At 42.7% G+C, this 19,686-nt stretch overlaps 1 protein-coding gene across 1 annotated transcript in view; it reads right to left on the bottom strand.

Annotated features, from left to right (window-relative positions):
• The window catches only part of cntfr (ciliary neurotrophic factor receptor), a 286,782-nt gene that overhangs the window by 57,629 nt on the left and 209,467 nt on the right, over positions 1 to 19,686 (bottom strand). Inside the window, exon 4 of the mRNA XM_052117628.1 lies at positions 19,442 to 19,559. Within this exon, the coding sequence (XP_051973588.1) occupies positions 19,442 to 19,559 (118 nt within the window). The remainder of the gene's footprint in view (positions 1 to 19,441; positions 19,560 to 19,686) is intronic.

Below are 19,686 nucleotides of genomic sequence, written 5' to 3'. Positions count from 1 at the left end.
GAAGTTTGTTGATGAGTCGGGGAGGGATTGGGATAAATGGCTTCCTTTTCTACTCTTTGCCTATAGAGAGGTTCCTCAATGCTCAACTGGTTTCACCCCTTTTGAACTTCTGTTTGGCAGGCAAGTTCGTGGTCCCCTGGATGTGCTCAAAGAGGGATGGACCGCAGAGGAACCAGCCCAGTGCAGTATCGCCTCATATATATTACAGATGAGGGACAAGTTGGAGAACTTTAAGACTCTGGCTAAAGAGAATTTATCTGCTGCCCAGAAAAGGCAAAAGGTATGGTACGACGCACATGCCAGGGAAAGGGAGTTGGAACCGGGACAGAACATTCTGGTACTGCTTCCATCAGGTACCAGTAAGTTGTTGGCCAAGTGGCAGGGTCCGTATGTCGTGACACGAAAACTGGGCCCAGTAACCTATGAGATCTTGTGTTCCGAAAGGCAGAAGCCTAAGCAGGTCCTACATGTTAATCTTCTGAGGGAATTCAAGGAGAGGGTGTCCGATCTCCATGGTCCTACAGATGTTAAAGAACAGGCGATGATGGTGAGGGCCATAGTGGGAGAAGATGATGAAACCGATATGGAACCAGTTCGATCACCGCAAAAGGCTCCAGGATGGTCTGCTCATTTGAATAACCCTCAACAACAGCAATTAACCGAGGTACTTCAAACTTTTCCCTCTCTTTTCCAGGAAAGGCCAGGCCGTACCGAGATCCTCACACACAATATCATCTTGAAAGACACTACTCCTGTTCGACAAAAACCCTATCGAGTCCCGGAGAAGATGGTAGAACGGTTAAAGGGTGAGATCGAGGCCATGTTGGAAATGGGGATTATAGAACCCTCCAACAGTGAGTGGTCAAGTCCCATACTACTTGTCCCTAAAAAGGATGGAGGAATCTGGTTCTGCACTGACTTCAGAAAACTAAACAGTGTATCATGTTTCGATTCCTATCCTATGCCTCGTATTGACGAGTTGATCGAGAGACTGGGTAAAGCATCCTATATGACTATATTAGATCTGTGTAAAGGATATTGGCAAGTGCCCCTTGGTCAGTCTTGCAAGCCCTATACTGCCTTTCGATCTCCCACAGGGTTATATCAATATACAGTTATGCCCTTTGGGTTATATGGAGCACCGGCCACGTTCCAAAGATTGATGGACCGGGTACTTGCGGGATGTAAGCAGTATGCAGCCGCCTACCTCGATGACATGGTGGTATACAGTGGGTCTTGGCAAGAACATCTGCGGCATCTTGCAGATATTCTGAAGAGGCTTCAGGGAGCTGGTCTCACGATTAACACCACAAAATGTTCATGGGCTCAGACAGAAGTGAAGTATTTGGGCTATTTACTGGGACGTGGACAGATCAGACCACAAGTGGAAAAGATTCAGGCTATCCAAAACATTACTCGGCCCCAAACTAAAAAACATGTGAGGTCTTTTCTCGGGTTAATTGGCTGGTACCGCAGGTTTATTCCTCATTTTGCCTCATTGGCTACACCTCTGACTGATTTGACCAAGAAGAGTCTGGCTAAATTTTGTTGGACGAATGCGTGTGAAGAAGCCTTCAAATCACTGAAAGACTTGATATGTCATGAACCCATCTTGCAGAGTCCTAATTTTTCCAAGAGATTTATTGTACAGGTGGATGCTTCTGATGTGGGCTTGGGAGCAGTACTAGTGCAAGGAGAGACTCGTGATGAGAGACCAGTGTTATTTCTGAGCAGAAAACTCTTTGAAAGAGAGCGGAAATACTCAACTATTGAGAAGGAAGGTCTGGCTATTAAGTGGGCGGTGGACTCCCTGCGGTACTACTTGCTTGGACGTGAATTCACATTAAGAACTGATCATCGAGCATTGAAATGGATGCAAACCATGCAGAACAGTAACTCAAGGATACTGCGCTGGTGTCTGACTCTGCAGCCTTATGTCTTTTCAATTGAGCACTATCCGGGTAAGAAAAACCTTATTGCTGACTATTTATCCCGTTTGCCTAATTTACACCATCCAGAGGGGGTGAAGGGAAGAAAATGTGATGAGGCACACATGTGCCAAACTTAAAGAACCACACTAAACCGTTTTGTGAGATTTTTGTGTTTGTTTTACTCTAGTTGCAGTCACATGAAAGGTGCACATTCCATGGTGACTGTTATCAAAGTGGAACATACAAGGTGAAGTTGAACAAACAATATTTTAATGTTAATGGGTATGTCTCTTTGTCTTACCGGTTCCTGGAGATGCCTAGTGGGAGGGGCCGCGAACAGGAAACCAACTATATGTCATACTGAAGGGGAGGAGTTGGTCTATTAAGAGTATTTATACCTAAAACTCATGAAATGTGTAGTTAATAACTGATGAAGAGTTATGATTGGTCAGTTTGAAAATGGAGGAAGAGATTAAAACTATAAAAGAACAGATGAAATGGGTGGGAAGAAAGAGAGAAAAGGGGCTGTTTGGTTGGATCAGTAGCCAACTGTGTAACTCAGTTTGTTTTTGTTTTTTTGTTTTTTGTGATGAGTTGTACTATGAACAAATTTTGTTAGTTTGTTTTCCTGCAAAATTTCTGAGTTAAACTTGGATTTACGAAGGACACTTTGCTTTGGACTGTGTTGCACTTTTTGGAAGTTGTGGCACTGAATTAAATGAGAATTTTTCCACTGACATTTTTGAAGTTTTTCATTTTTTGCTGCTTGTTTAGCCAACACGCTGACCATCCTACAACAGTGACCCTATCTAATAGCTGCTAAAATTTGATTGGTCGATGGCGGCCATGTTTTTCAAGATATGCAACTGTCCTACAAAACCTTGGACATAGACACTGTATGCAAAATTTCAAGCTGATCGGACCAACATAGTTTGGTTACATAGTTAAAGCCATTATAAGATTTGTAATTATTATAGCACAACCAAGAGGTAGAGACATATACTTTTTTGTGGTGTCCTCAGAAGGACCCCTACATATGCGTACCAAATTTGGTGATAACATCTCATTCCTTTCATAAGTTATAACCGTTTTAGTAAAAGTGGCCATGAACCACGTACATTTTGGCTTACCGTTTGAAGAGAAATCAAAAGTTCAAAATGTTAATACATTTTCATATTGGTTCTCTGCTGAATCTTTCTGCACAGGTTTGGTTCTGATCGGGCAAATGGTCTACGACTAGATCATTTAGATTTTTTTCAAAGAACCCAAAATAATGGGAAAACAAAAATTTGTCAGTAGGAAAAATTATTCATCATGACGCAAGGAATCACCGGAATAAAATAATCATTTTGTTTGTAGCACATACCTTTCAAGAGTTATGGCTCAAAATGTACATTTCTTGGTTTTCTTCACTAAAGCGCCACCTATGGGCCCATCAGCCTATTCCATGCGTACGGCTAGCCAGCAAGAGTACTAACATTTCCCAAATTTAAAGTCTCTAGGCCTTAGGGTTTGGTCTGCACAATAATTTTTAGGGCAGAATAATAATAATAATAAATGGAGCAGCGATGATTGGGGTTCAAGCATCAAAGGGCCTTTATGTGCATGTGTCACAATGTTAAAGCTTTATTCAGATAGCTTGTAAGAACCTAAAATAGAGCTAAAGCAATATCATTTTATTTGTTTATTTATTTTATTATGATATTTATGATGGTTTGGTCTGCATGAATAAAATAATAAGCAGCAATTACAGGGCCAAGCAAATAATCAGCATGTAAGGAAATATGATTGGACATATCTGATAATGATTTTAAGAAATGCTGTAACAATTAAATAAATATAAATGGTTAAAAAACAAAATATTTCATGATACATTTTGACCAATAGTTGGCACTGTCATGGAATTTGTGTGGTGCTGTCAGTGTTTAATGCCAATTCGATGTCAATACAGCAAAGCATTATTGAGAGTCTGAGAGCCTCTGATGCTTTTTGGCATCTTGCCATCTAATATTTTGAAGTGCTATTCGAGAACCGTTTAGTCTATAAAAAAGCTTTTGATAATCTTTTGTTATTAATGTCCCTAGATGACACATGACATATTTCGAGCAAATTGGACCTTCGGCCTCGGAGTGCGAAAAAGTAGATTTTCAATTAAATTCAAAATGGCACATAGGAAGTATGGCTAATTGGGGCAAATTGAGTATCAGTGTACTCGGCATGACCCAAGGAATCTATATAGGCACAACTATTAAAAGACAACAATACCATGAACATTAGATAATGTGTCTCTTTTGACCAGTTGTGTTCGGATTTCAAAGAGAGGGTCTCTGATTTTTTTACTTTATATATAAATATTACTTTAGTGTGTTACTGCACGAATAATGTGTTACTTAAAGTGCAAAGAAAAAGTATTATAACAAAATAAAAGCATGAAGAAAGCTGGGAATCGTTTCTGTGCTCAACTGTCACACAATAAAAATATTTTTAATTGTCTGATTTGATAAATAGTCATGGATGTCAAGTTAATAAAAAATAAGGGTAACAGATTATATTAAATAAAGTTAATGTTTATTGCACCAATAGATACAAAAATTATGTGAAGACTAAAATATCCAGTCATAGAATGACAAACAATCTTTTAGTAGCGTGTAAAGGTGGTTATAAACGGTATACAGAGGCACCTCTGCTAGTTATGCTCATTCACGAGAACTATTTTGCATCTATTGTGAAAGTTCAAATGTTTTATATTTTCTGTTAAGTTCTGTTAATGGTTAAATTGTTTTATGGAGCAATAACACATTTTGTGGGTATACAAAAGCAACATTAAACCGTCTGTATTTATCCATGATTCTTGGGTTGAGCTTAACAGCATAAAACAGTCAGCATTATCTGAATTTACAAAACTACATTTTCTGGTGTCTATTATTGACCAACATTGCTGACAGGTGCTGCTTTTACAAGCTTTTTACCAATACGTCAGTTTGAAGGTGATTGTGATGAGGAGGAGGTCATATCCGGGCTGAGAGGATGCACACCTGGCACTGAGTTGCCCAATCAGCGGGAGAGAGATAAAAGAGGAGTTAAAGAGGAATTCAAGTTCATTGAGTGTTCATCCGGTTCCCACCTCCTTTTCATTAAGAAGAGACATTTTACACTGGTGCCATAACCCGGGAGGGGAGGAAGAGCACGTTGTTCGGGAGAACTCACTGCTGCCGTCTGCTAGGAAATGGAGGAGTTGCTGCCATCCACCAGGAGGCGGAGGAACCGTTACAATCTACTAGGGTACAGAGGAGTTGCAGGCCATCAAGGAAATTTTTTTGACAATGTGGGTACCACAGCCCATTCAGGGTGAACTGGGCCCTCCACTGGGGGATGGAGTGGTCTGGGTACCAGCTCCATGGACATAGCAGACATCTCACACCCTGGGTCGTCCATCTCAGGGCCGTTTAGCAGCCTTCCGGGTCCTCGTACCAGGCCGTGAGGCGGGGGGCGTCAGCTTCCTGCAGGGGGCTCTACGCTGGGGCCAAGAACTGAGCTTGGGCTGTGGCGGAGCCGCCTGGGCTTTCAACGCCACAGGGGGATGACATCGGTGAGCAGACTGGGTACAGGATCTTGAGCCGTGCCGGGGCAAGATGTGTTGTATAGCCTCCTTCTGTTTCTTCACTGCTGAGAACTGCTGGGCAAAGTCCTCAACGGTGTCACCGAATAGGCCGATCTGGGAGATGGGAGCATTGAGAAAGCAAACTTTGTCGGCGTCCCTCATCTCGACCAGATTCAGCCACAGGTGGTGCTCCTGGACCACCAAGATGGACATTGCCTGCCCAAGTGCTCGCGCCATGACCTTTGTCACCCAGAGGGTGAGGCAGCGCCCGTGTGCCATCGGAGGTGGAGAGAAAACGACCGCATCCAGGAATCACCCAAAGATGGAAAGTCATCTTTAAAAAGAAAGTTCAAGTCAATGTGCTGCTCTAATAGAGGAAAATATTCTATTTGCAGAAATATATACTCTCATAGTAGCGCTGTCAAAGTGCCCAGGGAGGTAATTTGCACTAGGCATGCAGAAGGAGAGAAAGCCGCTGAATACGCCTTATATCCAACAGCACATGCTTCTTTCTGAGGTGAATGGAAAAGCAGTGGGATTCAGCTCAGCTGATACACAACCGCTTGTGCCAAGAGAAAATCTGAATGAGTGGCCACATTCCAGCTCCATTTATACCCATATGTATGGGGGAGTGTTATGCAAAGTTAGGGTCTCATTGGCCTTTCTCAAAGATTAGTGGTGTTTGGAGCTCTCAAGAGCAACCCCTAGTGTCACTACATCGACACAACTTCGAAGTGAGTGAGAGAAGGGGAACTCCATATTTGAACTCTTGGTTTCAGATTAATCCACAAATATTCAAACATACTTACAGGTTGTGATCCTGAAGCACCAGATTGGCCCAAAAGTGGGAACTGCATTGGTTGTGGTTGTACTGCTAAATAATTAAAATACATTTAAACCACTGAATCTTCAATTTATCTGGATTTGGAAGTCCAAACAAAGAGGTTTTGATCTTGCAGTGATGAAAAAAGTGTATAACCTAATTTATCCTGGCCTCTGCTGTAACTAAGTTTGTTTGAGGTAGGGCCAAAGTTGCCTCTAGGTGGGCATTATGCCAATTTTTTACATAGTGGTGTAGATACTTTACGGAAGAAATGGCTTGACTACAATCCAGCCATTTATTGTAGTTCTTGAGCAGTGTTGTCTCTGGGAGAGATATGGACATGCAAAAAAACTATATTACAAACTAGATAGGTACATTTCCTGAAGAAAATGTGAGTGGTGCTTGCCGTGGCAAAACTCGTCAAATAGCCTGCTTGAAAAGAACAGAAATTGTGGTCATAAATAAATCAACCCAGAAGTCTGTATAATTTTCTGGTGCAGAAATATGTGATTTGTTACTAGGTTGCTAGGGTAAGCCCATGTGGTTGCTATGCAGTTAGCAAGGTAATACAATACATGGCTCCTTTCCATCCTGAGTGAAATAAGTCAACCCAAAAATCTGTACTGTTTTCTGGTGCAGAGATATGTGATTTGTTACTCGGTTGCTAGGGTAACCCCATGTGGTTGCTAGGCAGTTACCATAGTGATACTAATCAAGTGTCCTTGCCATCCTGATTGAAATAAGTCAACCCGAAGTCTCTATGTTTTTGTGATGCAGAGATATGTGATTTGTTACTGGTTGCTAGGGTAAGCCCATCTGGTTGCTAGGCAGTTACCATAGTGATACTAATGAAGTCTCCTTTCCATCCTGATTGAAATAAGTCAACCCGAAGTCTCTACGCTTTTCTGATGCAGAGATATGTGATTTGTTACTCGGTTGCTAGGGTAACCCCATCTGGTTGCTAGGCAGTTACCATAGTGATACTAATCAAGTGTCCTTGCCATCCTGATTGAAATAAATCAACCCAGAAGTCTCTCTGATTTTCTGGTGCAGAGATATAGTTACTGCTAAACGGTTGCTAGGGTACTCTGTGTAGTTGCTAGGAGTGGCTTGGCAGCTGCCAATCATGAATCTCCAAAGGCTGCTTGTCAGTATGAATGATATAAACCAACTCCCATGCCTCTGTGACATTCAGAATGGAAGATATCCCTCTATGGATTTTGGTTGTTAAGGTGCTTGACAATGGTTGCTAGGGAGGGGCTAGGAAGTGTTGATTTGATGCATGATTGGCTGTTTGCTGTCCCGAAGTCAAACGAGACCACCCTTGTGTTTCTATGACACTTCTATCCCGAGATATCCCTTTGATCTGTTTCCAATAGAAGTCTATGGGACTTGTTGCTAAGGTGCTCTTAATGGTTGCTAGGGCGTGGCTTGATAGCTTCACAATGATCCTGAGAGACTGATTGGTCGCCTGAGTAAAATGAGCCCACCCCTCGCCTCTATGACACTGTGATCCAGAGCTATGTTCAATACAAATCCCTATGCCTTTTCATTTCATGGGCCGCCCTACACCATTATAAGTCAATTGGGGCATTTTTAGGCAGCTCCTGCCCCCAGGGGTGCAACTTTTACCCCATATTGAGGTATGCTCTTACAGAGCCTGCCAGCCTCTTCAAATGTGGCAAATCACACGCTTCTACTGAAATCCTCGCTTGGAGCTGTGACGCCCAAAGTTTGTCTCAATGTTAAGTCTATGGGATTTTTCGCCGCTTTTTGCCCCTGGGGCAAATACCGCACTCGATCGCTTATAAAAGTCATAGCACACGGTCCTCAATAGGTCGCTCGATTTGACACCTCATTCGTGGGTCTACGCCAAACGGTGCGGACGAAGTTAGGTGTCAAGTTTTGTTAAGAGATATAAAAATAAAAATAAAAATAAAAATAACTAGATAGGTACATTTCCTGAAGAAAATGTGAGTGGTGCTTGCCGTGGCAAAACTCGCCAAACAGCATGTTGTAACTGGAAAAGAACAAAAATTATGGTCATAAATAAATCAACCCAGAAGTCTGTACGATTTTCTGGTGCAGAAATATGTGATTTGTTACTCGGTTGCTAGGGTAAGCCCGCGTGGTTGCTATGCAGTTACCAAGGTAATACAATACATGGCTCCTTTCCATCCTGAGTGAAATAAGTCAACCCGAAGTCTGTAGTGTGTTCTGGTGCAGAGATATGTGATATGTTGCTCGGTTGCTAGGGTAACTCCATCTGGTTGCTAGGCAGTTACCATAGTGATACTAATCAAGTCTCCTGGCCATCCTGATTAAAATAAATCAACCCGAAGTCTCTATGTTTTTGTGATGCAGAGATATGTGATTTTTACTGCTGCTAGGTAACCCCATCTGGTTGCTAGGCAGATACCATAGTGATACTAATCAAGTGTCCTTGCCATCCTTATTGAAATAAGTCAACCCGAAGTCTCTACGCTTTCTGATGCAGAGATATGTGATTTGTTACTGTTGCTAGGTAAGCCCATCTGGTTGCTAGGCAGTTACCATAGTGATACTAATGAAGTCTCCTTGCCATCCTGATTGAAATAAGTCAACCCGAAGTCTCTATGTTTTTGTGATGCAGAGATATGTGATTTTTTACTCGGTTGCTAGGGTAACCCCATCTGGTTGCTAGGCAGATACCATAGTGATACTAATCAAGTGTCCTTGCCATCCTTATTGAAATAAGTCAACCCGAAGTCTCTACGCTTTTCTGATGCAGAGATATGTGATTTGTTACTCGGTTGCTAGGGTAAGCCCATCTGGTTGCTAGGCAGTTACCATAGTGATACTAATGAAGTCTCCTTGCCATCCTGATTGAAGTAAGTCAACCCGAAGTCTCTATGTTTTTGTGATGCAGAGATATGTGATTTGTTACTCGGTTGCTAGGGTAAGCCCATCTGGTTGCTAGGCAGTTACCATAGTGATACTAATGAAGTGTCCTTGCCATCCTGATTGAAATAAGTCAACCCGAAGTCTCTACGCTTTTCTGATGCAGAGATATGTGATTTGTTACTCGGTTGCTAGGGTAACCCCATCTGGTTGCTAGGCAGTTAACATAGTGATACTTATCAAGTCTCCTTGCCATCCTGATTGAAATAAATCAACCCAGAAGTCTCTCTGATTTTCTGGTGCAGAGATATAGTTACTGCTAAACGGTTGCTAGGGTACTCTGTGTAGTTGCTAGGAGTGGCTTGGCAGCTGCCAATCATGAATCTCCAAAGGCTGCTTGTCAGTATGAATGATATAAACCAACTCCCATGCCTCTGTGACATTCAGAATGGAAGATATCCCTCTATGGATTTTGGTTGTTAAGGTGCTCGACAATGGTTGCTAGGGAGGGGCTAGGAAGTGTTGAAGTGATGCATGATTGGCTGTTTGCTGTCCCGAGTCAAACGAGACCACCCTTGTGTTTCTATGACACTTCTATCCGGAGATATCCCTTTGATCTTTTTCAATAGAAGTCTATGGGACTTGTTGCTAAGGTGCTCTTAATGGTTGCTAGGGCGTGGCTTGATAGCTTCACAATGATCCAGAGAGACTGATTGGTTGTCTGAGTAAAATGAGCCCACCCCCTCGTCTCTATGACACTGTGATCCAGAGCTATGTTCAATACAAATCCCTATGCCTTTTCATTTCATGGGCCGCCCTACACCATTATAAGTCAATTGGGGCATTTTTAGGCAGCTCCTGCCCCCAGGGGTGCAACTTTTACCCCATATTGAGGTATGCTCTTACAGAGCCTGCCAGCCTCTTCAAATGTGGCAAATCACACGCTTCTACTAAATCCTCGCTTGGAGCTGTGACGCCACAAAGTTTGTCTCAATGTTAAGTCTATGGGATTTTTCGCCGCTTTTTTGCCCCTGGGGCAAATACCGCACTCGACGCTTATAAAAGTCATAGCACACGTGTCCTCAATAGGCCGCTCGATTTGATACCTCATTCGCGGGTCTACGCCAAACGGTGCGGGATCGAGTTAGGTGTCAAGTTTTGTTAAGAGATATAATAAAAATAACTAGATGGGTACATTTCCTGAAGAAAATGTGAGTGGTGCTTGCCGTGGCAAAACTCGGCCAAACAGCATGTTGTAACTGGAAAAGAAAAAAATTATGGTCATAAATAAATCAGCCCAGAAGTCTGTACGATTTTCTGGTGCAGAAATATGTGATTTTTTACTCGGTTGCTAGGGTAAGCCCATGTGGTTGCTATGCAGTTACCAAGGTAATACAATACATGGCTCCTTTCCATCCTGAGTGAAATAAGTCAACCCGAAGTCTGTAGTGTTTTCTGGTGCAGAGATATGTGATTTGTTACTCGGTTGCTAGGGTAACCCCATCTGGTTGCTAGGCAGTTACCATATTGATACTAATGAAGTGTCCTTGCCATCCTGGTTGAAATAAATCAACCCAGAAGTCTGTACTGTTTTCTGGTGCCGAGATATGTGATTTGTTTCTCGGTTGCTAGGGTAACCCCATCTGGTTGCTAGGCAGTTACCATAGTGATAGTAATCAAGTGTCCTTGCGATGCTGAGTGAAATAAATCAACCCGAAGTCTGTACTCTTTCTGGTGCCGAGATATGTGATTTGTTTCTCGTTGCTAGGGTAACCCCATCTGGTTGCTAGGCAGTTACCATAGTGATAGTAATCAAGTGTCCTTAGCGATCCTGAGTGAAATAAATCAACCCGAAGTCAGTACTATTTTGTGGTGCAGAGATATGTGATTTGTTACTGCTGCTAGGGTAACCCCATCTGGTTGCTAGGCAGTTACCATAGTGATAGTAATCAAGTGTCCTTGCGATGCTGAGTGAAATAAATCAACCCGAAGTCTGTACTCTTTCTGGTGCCGAGATATGTGATTTGTTTCTCGGTTGCTAGGGTAACCCCATCTGGTTGCTAGGCAGTTACCATAGTGATAGTAATCAAGTGTCCTTGCCATCCTGATTGAAATAAATCAACCCGAAGTCTGTACTCTTTTCTGGTGCCGAGATATGTGATTTGTTTCTCGGTTGCTAGGGTAACCCCATCTGGTTGCTAGGCAGTTAACATAGTGATAGTAATCAAGTGTCCTTGCCATCCTGATTGAAATAAATCAACCCGAAGTCTGTACTCTTTCTGGTGCCGAGATATGTGATTTGTTTCTCGGTTGCTAGGGTAACCCCATCTGGTTGCTAGGCAGTTACCATAGTGATAGTAATCAAGTGTCCTTGCCATCCTGATTGAAATAAATCAACCCGAAGTCTGTACTCTTTCTGGTGCCGAGATATGTGATTTGTTTCTCGGTTGCTAGGGTAACCCCATCTGGTTGCTAGGCAGTTAACATAGTGATACTTATCAAGTCTCCTTGCCATCCTGATTGAAATAAGTCAACCCGAAGTCTCTATGTTTTTGTGATGCAGAGATATGTGATTTGTTACTCGGTTGCTAGGGTAAGCCCATCTGGTTGCTAGGCAGATACCATAGTGATACTAATCAAGTGTCCTTGCCATCCTGATTGAAATAAGTCAACCCGAAGTCTCTACGCTTTTCTGATGCAGAGATATGTGATTTGTTACTCGGTTGCTAGGGTAAGCTCATCTGGTTGCTAGGCAGTTACCATAGTGATACTAATGAAGTGTCCTTGCCATCCTGATTGAAATAAGTCAACCCGAAGTCTCTATGTTTTTGTGATGCAGAGATATGTGATTTGTTACTCGGTTGCTAGGGTAAGCCCATCTGGTTGCTAGGCAGTTACCATAGTGATACTAATGAAGTGTCCTTTCCATCCTGATTGAAATAAGTCAACCCGAAGTCTCTACGCTTTTCTGATGCAGAGATATGTGATTTGTTACTCGGTTGCTAGGGTAACCCCATCTGGTTGCTAGGCAGTTACCATAGTGATACTAATCAAGTCTCCTTGCCATCCTGATTGAAATAAATCAACCCAGAAGTCTCTCTGATTTTGTGGTGCAGAGATATAGTTACTGCTAAACGGTTGCTAGGGTACTCTGTTTAGTTGCTAGGAGTGACTTGGCAGCTGCCAATCATGAATCTCCAAAGGCTGCTTGTCAGTATGAATGATATAAACCAACTCCCATGCCTCTGTGACATTCAGAATGGAAGATATCCCTCTATGGATTTTGGTTGTTAAGGTGCTCGACAATGGTTGCTAGGGAGGGGCTAGGAAGTGTTGATTTGATGCATGATTGGCTGTTTGCTGTCCCGAAGTCAAACGAGACCACCCTTGTGTTTCTATGACACTTCTATCCCGAGATATCCCTTTGATCTGTTTCAATAGAAGTCTATGGGACTTGTTGCTAAGGTGCTCTTAATGGTTGCTAGGGCGTGGCTTGATAGCTTCACAATGATCCTGAGAGACTGATTGGTCGCCTGAGTAAAATGAGCCCACCCCTGGTCTCTATGACACTGTGATCCAGAGCTATGTTCAATACAAATCCCTATGCCTTTTCATTTCATGGGCCAGCCCTACACCATTATAAGTCAATTGGGGCATTTTTGGCAGCTCCTGCCCCCAGGGGTGCAACTTTTACCCCATATTGAGGTATGCTCTTACAGAGCCTGCCAGCCTCTTCAAATGTGGCAAATCACACGCTTCTGTGAAATCCTCGCCGGAGCTGTGACGCTCAAAGTTTGTCACAATGTTAAGTCTATGGGATTTTTCGCCGCTTTTTTGCCCCTGGGGCAAATACCGCACTCGATCGCTTATAAAAGTCATAGCACACGTGTCCTCAATAGGCCGCTCGATTTGACACCTCATTTGTGGGTCTACGCCAAACGGTAGCGGACGAAGTTAGGTGCCAAGTTTTGTACGGAGATAGAATAATAATAAAAAGAAGAAAAATAAAAATAAGTATGTGAGATTACAATAGTGATGCTTTGCAAGCACCACTAACTAGATAGGTACATTTCCTGAAGAAAATGTGAGTGGTGCTTGCCGTGGCAAAACTCGGCCAAACAGCATGTTGTAACTGAAAAGAACAAAAATTATGGTCATAAATAAATCAACCCAGAAGTCTGTACGATTTTCTGGTGCAGAAATATGTGATTTGTTACTCGGTTGCTAGGGTAAGCCCATGTGGTTGCTATGCAGTTACCAAGGTAATACAATACATGGCTCCTTTCCATCCTGAGTGAAATAAGTCAACCCGAAGTCTGTAGTGTTTTCTGGTGCAGAGATATGTGATTTGTTACTCGGTTGCTAGGGTAACCCCATCTGGTTGCTAGGCAGTTACCATAGTGATACTAATGAAGTGTCCTTGCCATCCTGATTGAAATAAGTCAACCCGAAGTCTCTATGTTTTTCTGATGCAGAGATATGTGATTTGTTACTCGGTTGCTAGGGTAACCCCATCTGGTTGCTAGGCAGTTACCATAGTGATACTAATCAAGTCTCCTTGCCATCCTGATTGAAATAAGTCAACCCGAAGTCTCTATGTTTTTCTGATGCAGAGATATGTGATTTGTTACTCGGTTGCTAGGGTAACCCCATCTGGTTGCTAGGCAGTTACCATAGTGATACTAATGAAGTCTCCTTGCCATCCTGATTGAAATAAGTCAACCCGAAGTCTCTACGCTTTTCTGATGCAGAGATATGTGATTTGTTACTCGGTTGCTAGGGTAACCCCATCTGGTTGCTAGGCAGTTACCATAGTGATACTAATCAAGTGTCCTTGCCATCCTGATTGAAATAAGTCAACCCGAAGTCTCTATGTTTTTCTGATGCAGAGATATGTGATTTGTTACTCGGTTGGTAGGGTAACCCCATCTGGTTGCTAGGCAGTTACCATAGTGATACTAATGAAGTCTCCTTGCCATCCTGATTGAAATAAGTCAACCCAGAAGTCTCTACGATTTTCTGATGCAGAGATATAGTTACTGCTAAACGGTTGCTAGGGTACTCTGTGTAGTTGCTAGGAGTGGCTTGGCAGCTGCCAATCATGAATCTCCAAAGGCTGCTTGTCAGTATGAATGATATAAACCAACTCCCATGCCTCTGTGACATTCAGAATGGAAGATATCCCTCTATGGATTTTGGTTGTTAAGGTGCTCGACAATGGTTGCTAGGGAGGGGCTAGGAAGTGTTGAAGTGATGCATGATTGGCTGTTTGCTGTCCCGAGTCAAACGAGACCACCCTTGTGTTTCTATGACACTTCTATCCGGAGATATCCCTTTGATCTTTTTCAATAGAAGTCTATGGGACTTGTTGCTAAGGTGCTCTTAATGGTTGCTAGGGCGTGGCTTGATAGCTTCACAATGATCCAGAGAGACTGATTGGTTGTCTGAGTAAAATGAGCCCACCCCTCGCCTCTATGACACTGTGATCCAGAGCTATGTTCAATACAAATCCCTATGCCTTTTCATTTCATGGGCCGCCCTACACCATTATAAGTCAATTGGGGCATTTTTGGGCAGCTCCTGCCCCCAGGGGTGCAACTTTTACCCCATATTGAGGTATGCTCTTACAGAGCCTGCCAGCCTCTTCAAATGTGGCAAATCACACGCTTCTACTGAAATCCTCGCTTGGAGCTGTGACGCGCCAAAGTTTGTCTCAATGTTAAGTCTATGGGATTTTTCGGCCGCTTTTTGCCCCTGGGGCAAATACCGCACTCGATCGCTTATAAAAGTCATAGCACATGTGTCCTCAATAGGCCGCTCGATTTGACACCTCATTCGTGGGTCTACGCCAAACGGTGCGGGACGAAGTTAGGTGCCGAAGTTTTGTTAAGAGATATAAAAATAAAAATAAAAATAAAAATAAAAAGTATAATAATAAGTATGTGAGATTACAATAGTGATGCTTTTCAAGCACCACTAATAAGTATGTGAGATTACAATAGTGATGCTTTGCAAGCACCACTAACTAAAGGAAAGATAAAATCCCAAAAAGCATAATAGGGCCTCTTTAAGAACCACATGATGTGACATTGCCTGCTAAGATTTTGTGATCAAGGAAATGTAGTTTTCTTAACCTCAAAGAAAAGAATTTGGCTTGATCTGTCTCAATAGTATACACTAGTGGTAGACCAATATATCAGTCAGGCAGATTAATTGGCCCATAATTGGCTGATATCATCTGATAATTTAGTCTGATTGTCTAATTATCAGATATGGTAAATCCACCCAGAGTCAGTTTCAAAAGATACTGTAAGCCTTCTTAATGGATAGTGCATCTTTTCTGTTTTAATAATTTTTCTCACATTTTGGGTATATATGTTTATTATTTTTGGGTAAAAATATTTTGATATTTTTAAGATATTTAAGATATTTTGTGTACATCTTACTTGTTATGATTAAATTGTATTATTTACTGTATTTTGTCCATTGCTATTGGTCTATTGGTATTGGGCATCCATATCAACCAACAAAAGAACAAAAACAAAACGATTTGTTTCAGAAAATATAACTTTTTAATTTAATTTGAAATTACATTACATTTTCATTTGTGAGCATAAACCTCACAAAATTTTGATAGATTTTTGTGTAAAACAAGACAATTTTTTTTTCTAATGAGGTAAGAAAAATAAACTTAATTCAAGATATTATATTTAATATCGTGCACTTTTGCTTTTCAAGTAAATATATCTTCTTTCAAGGAAGATAGTAATTTTACTGGAAGATAGGACAAGAACAATGAGTAAGAAAATATTTTTTTTGCAATTCATACATGTCCTGTGTGAAGTCTTTGATATTTCTACTCTAAGATTGTAGAGACCGTTGTGGACAGGAGGATAGAATGAGGTTAAGAGAATGAGAGTTCGAGGTCTAGACTGTGTGCAGGGATATTCAGCTGGGGCTTTTGGTTGAGAATCCACTTATACTGCCTTGAGTTCCAGCACTCCAATCCAGACAGGCCTAATCAGCTATCAGCAGACAGCGTTTGACCACAGAGATCACTGATCAGCCTCAGAATATCTCAAACCATTCATGAGAGAGCATTACAGAGTGAGAGGCAATGAAGAGAAAGTTGGGGATTCAATGGGAATTGGGGCCCTTGCTTAATAGATAATCTTAAATCAGCATGTAATTTCCATGCTGTTCATATCTGTTTTTTTTGCTGGTAAGTGCTGGTTTGATGCTGGGTATAACTGGTTGACGGCATGTTTTTTTTTGTGTGATGCTGCTTGACCAAGTCTTGAAGTAATGCTGTTTAACTTTAGCACAGGTTTTTTTTAATTATTATTTATGACAAGGACCCCAAAATATGAGGACAAGGATCCCCTTATTAAAATATAAAGGCAGCTATATATTTTTGTACAAACGAGTATGAAAGGAGCTGGCTCGCAACCACTAATTCAGATTTTTTCTTCAGAGCTGAGCGGTGTTGAGCAGCGAGTTCCACTGCCATTCCATTCACCTCACAACGAGAAGCGTATGCTGTTGGATATAAGCCACATTTCAGTGGCTTTCTAAACCCGGGTGATGAAAGTCACGGCGCGGGCAGGTGATGTCCACCTATGGTTTAATCTGGTTGAGATGAAGGACGCTGACAAGGTCCGCTTTCTTGATGCTCCCATCTTCCAGGTCGGCCTATTCGGCAACACTGTTGAAGACTTTGCTCAGCAGATCTCAGCGGTGAAGAAGAAGATGGAGGCCATCAAACACATCCTGTTTCCTCACTCCCTGGGTCTTATACCTGGTGTTTATGGCCGTCATTGTCTGTTTCCCCTCAGTGAGGTCCGAGAATGCCGCTGCCCTGTATGCGGAGATCACGACCCTTCTGCAGAAGGACGTGATGTTGTCTGTCCCTCCATCCGAGAAAGAAGGGGTTCTACAGCCCCTAATTAAATGTGTCAAGAAAGGCGTTGCGGCCAATCTTGGACCTGTGAGTGCTGAAATGGGCCCTGCACACACTTCCGTTCAAGATGCTGACTCAGAAGTGACTTTTGTCATGCATTCGGCATAAAGATTGATTCGCGGTGGTAGACCTGAAAGACGCGTACTTCCAGTACCTCAGCACAGACCCTTTCTGTGGTTTGCTTTCGAGTGCCGGGCGTATCAGTACAAGGTCTTCCCTTCGGTCTGTCCCTGCCGCCGTTCGTCTTTACAAAAGTAGCAGAGGCAGCCCTTTCCCCGCTAAGGGAAGTGGGCATCGCATCCTCAATTATCTTGATGACTGGTTAATTCTTGCTCACTCTCGAGACCAGTTGTGTGTGCACAGGGATCTAGTACTCAGGCACCTCAGCAGGTTGGGGCTTTGGGTCAACTAGGAAAAGAGCAAACTTTTCCCAGGTTCAGAGTATCTCTTCTCTCGGGATGGAGTTAGACTTGATCTCTATGATAGCGCTCCTCTCGGATGAGAGCACAGTCAATGTTAAACCTGAAGTTGTTCAGGCAGAGAACAACGAGGCTCCTGGGGCATATGGCGTCCTCAGCAGTGGTCACGCTGCTCGGGTTGATGCATATGAGACCACTCCAGCACTGGCTTCAGACTCGTGTCCACTGCCCCCACTGGTACTCCCTGGCAGAGGCTCCCCTCGGCATAGATGTGCTGGCACCAGTGAGCCTGCTTGTGCAGACCTTCTGCAAGGTCAGGGAGGATGAGGATCAGGTCATCCTGGTGGGGTCGTACTAGCTCACCCAGACTTGGTTCTCGGAACTCAAGCTCCTCGCAACAGCCCCTCCCTGGCGAGTTCCCCTGGGGGAGGACCTTCTCTCTCAGGGACGGGGCACTATCTGGCACCCACAACCAGACTTCTGGAATCTCCATGTCTGACTCCTGGACGGGACGTGGAAGACCTAAGTCACCTGGATGTGGTCTCCGTGGTGTCTTTTCCTCCTGGGGAAAGAACACCTTCCCCGATGTGAATACATGTGGCCCCAGCTGAAAACATTATCACTCTGTGGGGAGAAAAAAAGAGGCTTGGGGTGTGAGGGACGGCGCAACGTTCTTCTGGCGTCGGGGAGGCTACGTGTAGACAGGATGTACCTGCTATTAGGCATGCAGCGGCTTGCCTGCACCTCCACCGTCAGTCCATGTAACACAGTTCAGCTGGTTGTGGCATTTTTTCCCCTAGTGTCATTTTCTACATCGACACAATGTCGAGTGAGTGACAGATAGGGAACAGCTTGATAGGGAATAATGCCTTATTTAAAAAAAAATTATCACATTGAACGGCTTGGTTACCTCCATTCCCTGATGGAGGGAATGGGAATGTGGAGAGGGAATGTCCCTCTTGCCACAATGCTGTACTACCTGCTGACTGGACTCTGTATCGGCTCCTCAGCGCAAAACCTGAATGAGTTGTTGCAAGCCAGCTCCTTTTATGCCCGTATGTCGGGGGGGTGGCATGCATATGTGGCCACACAAGAATGATAATATAGAAAGAAAGAGCATTAATTACACACCTAATGTGTGGCTATGTTCTTCATAATGTTATAATGTTGCGCTGGTCCTAAAAAAGCTCCCTGCCATCGCTTGTAAGTGAAAAATAGAGAAAGAAATATGAAACTGCAAAACGGTCCATTCTTATTGACTAAAATCACTTGAACGCACATCACATCGTATTTATGATTTCTAACCTATTAAATATGGACTTCTATGGAGAATTTTCCTATCAACAGAACAATTCAAGCTTAAAGTACCAGCATCGTGTTCATGAGGGGGCAGTCACTGCAACACTGCAGAGTACAGGGTTCTCAAGACACAGGGGTCTTCAATTTAAAAAAAATTATAACCAATTTGATCGAAATCGACTTTAAAAAGACACACAAAAACAATAATTGTGATTATATTATAAAGACAGTTCAAGTAATCACGATTTTCTTGGAATCATGGTTTTTGTAGAATTCCTAAGATAAATAAAACAAAATATGTGTAAGTGTTGAGTTCGGTCATTTTTGTGGATGCATACTGATGTAAAAAAGGTCCTATAGTGTTTAATTCATGTGTAGAAATATTTAATTTCTTAAATGAATCCTAACTTTGACATCCCTAGACATATTTTTTTTTTGTGGATTCCAGCATCCAAAACAGAACATCTGCTGGTGATCAGGTTGACATATGGAGATCCAAACAAAGGGGGAGAAAAGAAAATATCTTACTGGACGTCAACTTCAAAGTCTGTTGGGATGTATGTGGGATGCTGAAGGTGCCAACTGCAGTAGAAGCCTTTGGGATAGGTGTTTGATCGACACGTCATCTGCGGTTCTTTTGGAGGAACTGTGGAGAAAGCAGAAGGATGGAAATGTGAGTACTTTGTCAGCACTGCTACAACACCTTCAAAAATCCATCAACAGCACAAAATACCCATCCCAGGAGGCTTTTACGATATCCCCTGCTTCTTTGA

Source organism: Xyrauchen texanus, chromosome 44 (assembly GCF_025860055.1).
Source record: "Xyrauchen texanus isolate HMW12.3.18 chromosome 44, RBS_HiC_50CHRs, whole genome shotgun sequence".
Lineage (NCBI taxonomy): Eukaryota > Metazoa > Chordata > Actinopteri > Cypriniformes > Catostomidae > Xyrauchen > Xyrauchen texanus.
This window is presented reverse-complemented; position numbering and strand designations above follow the sequence as displayed.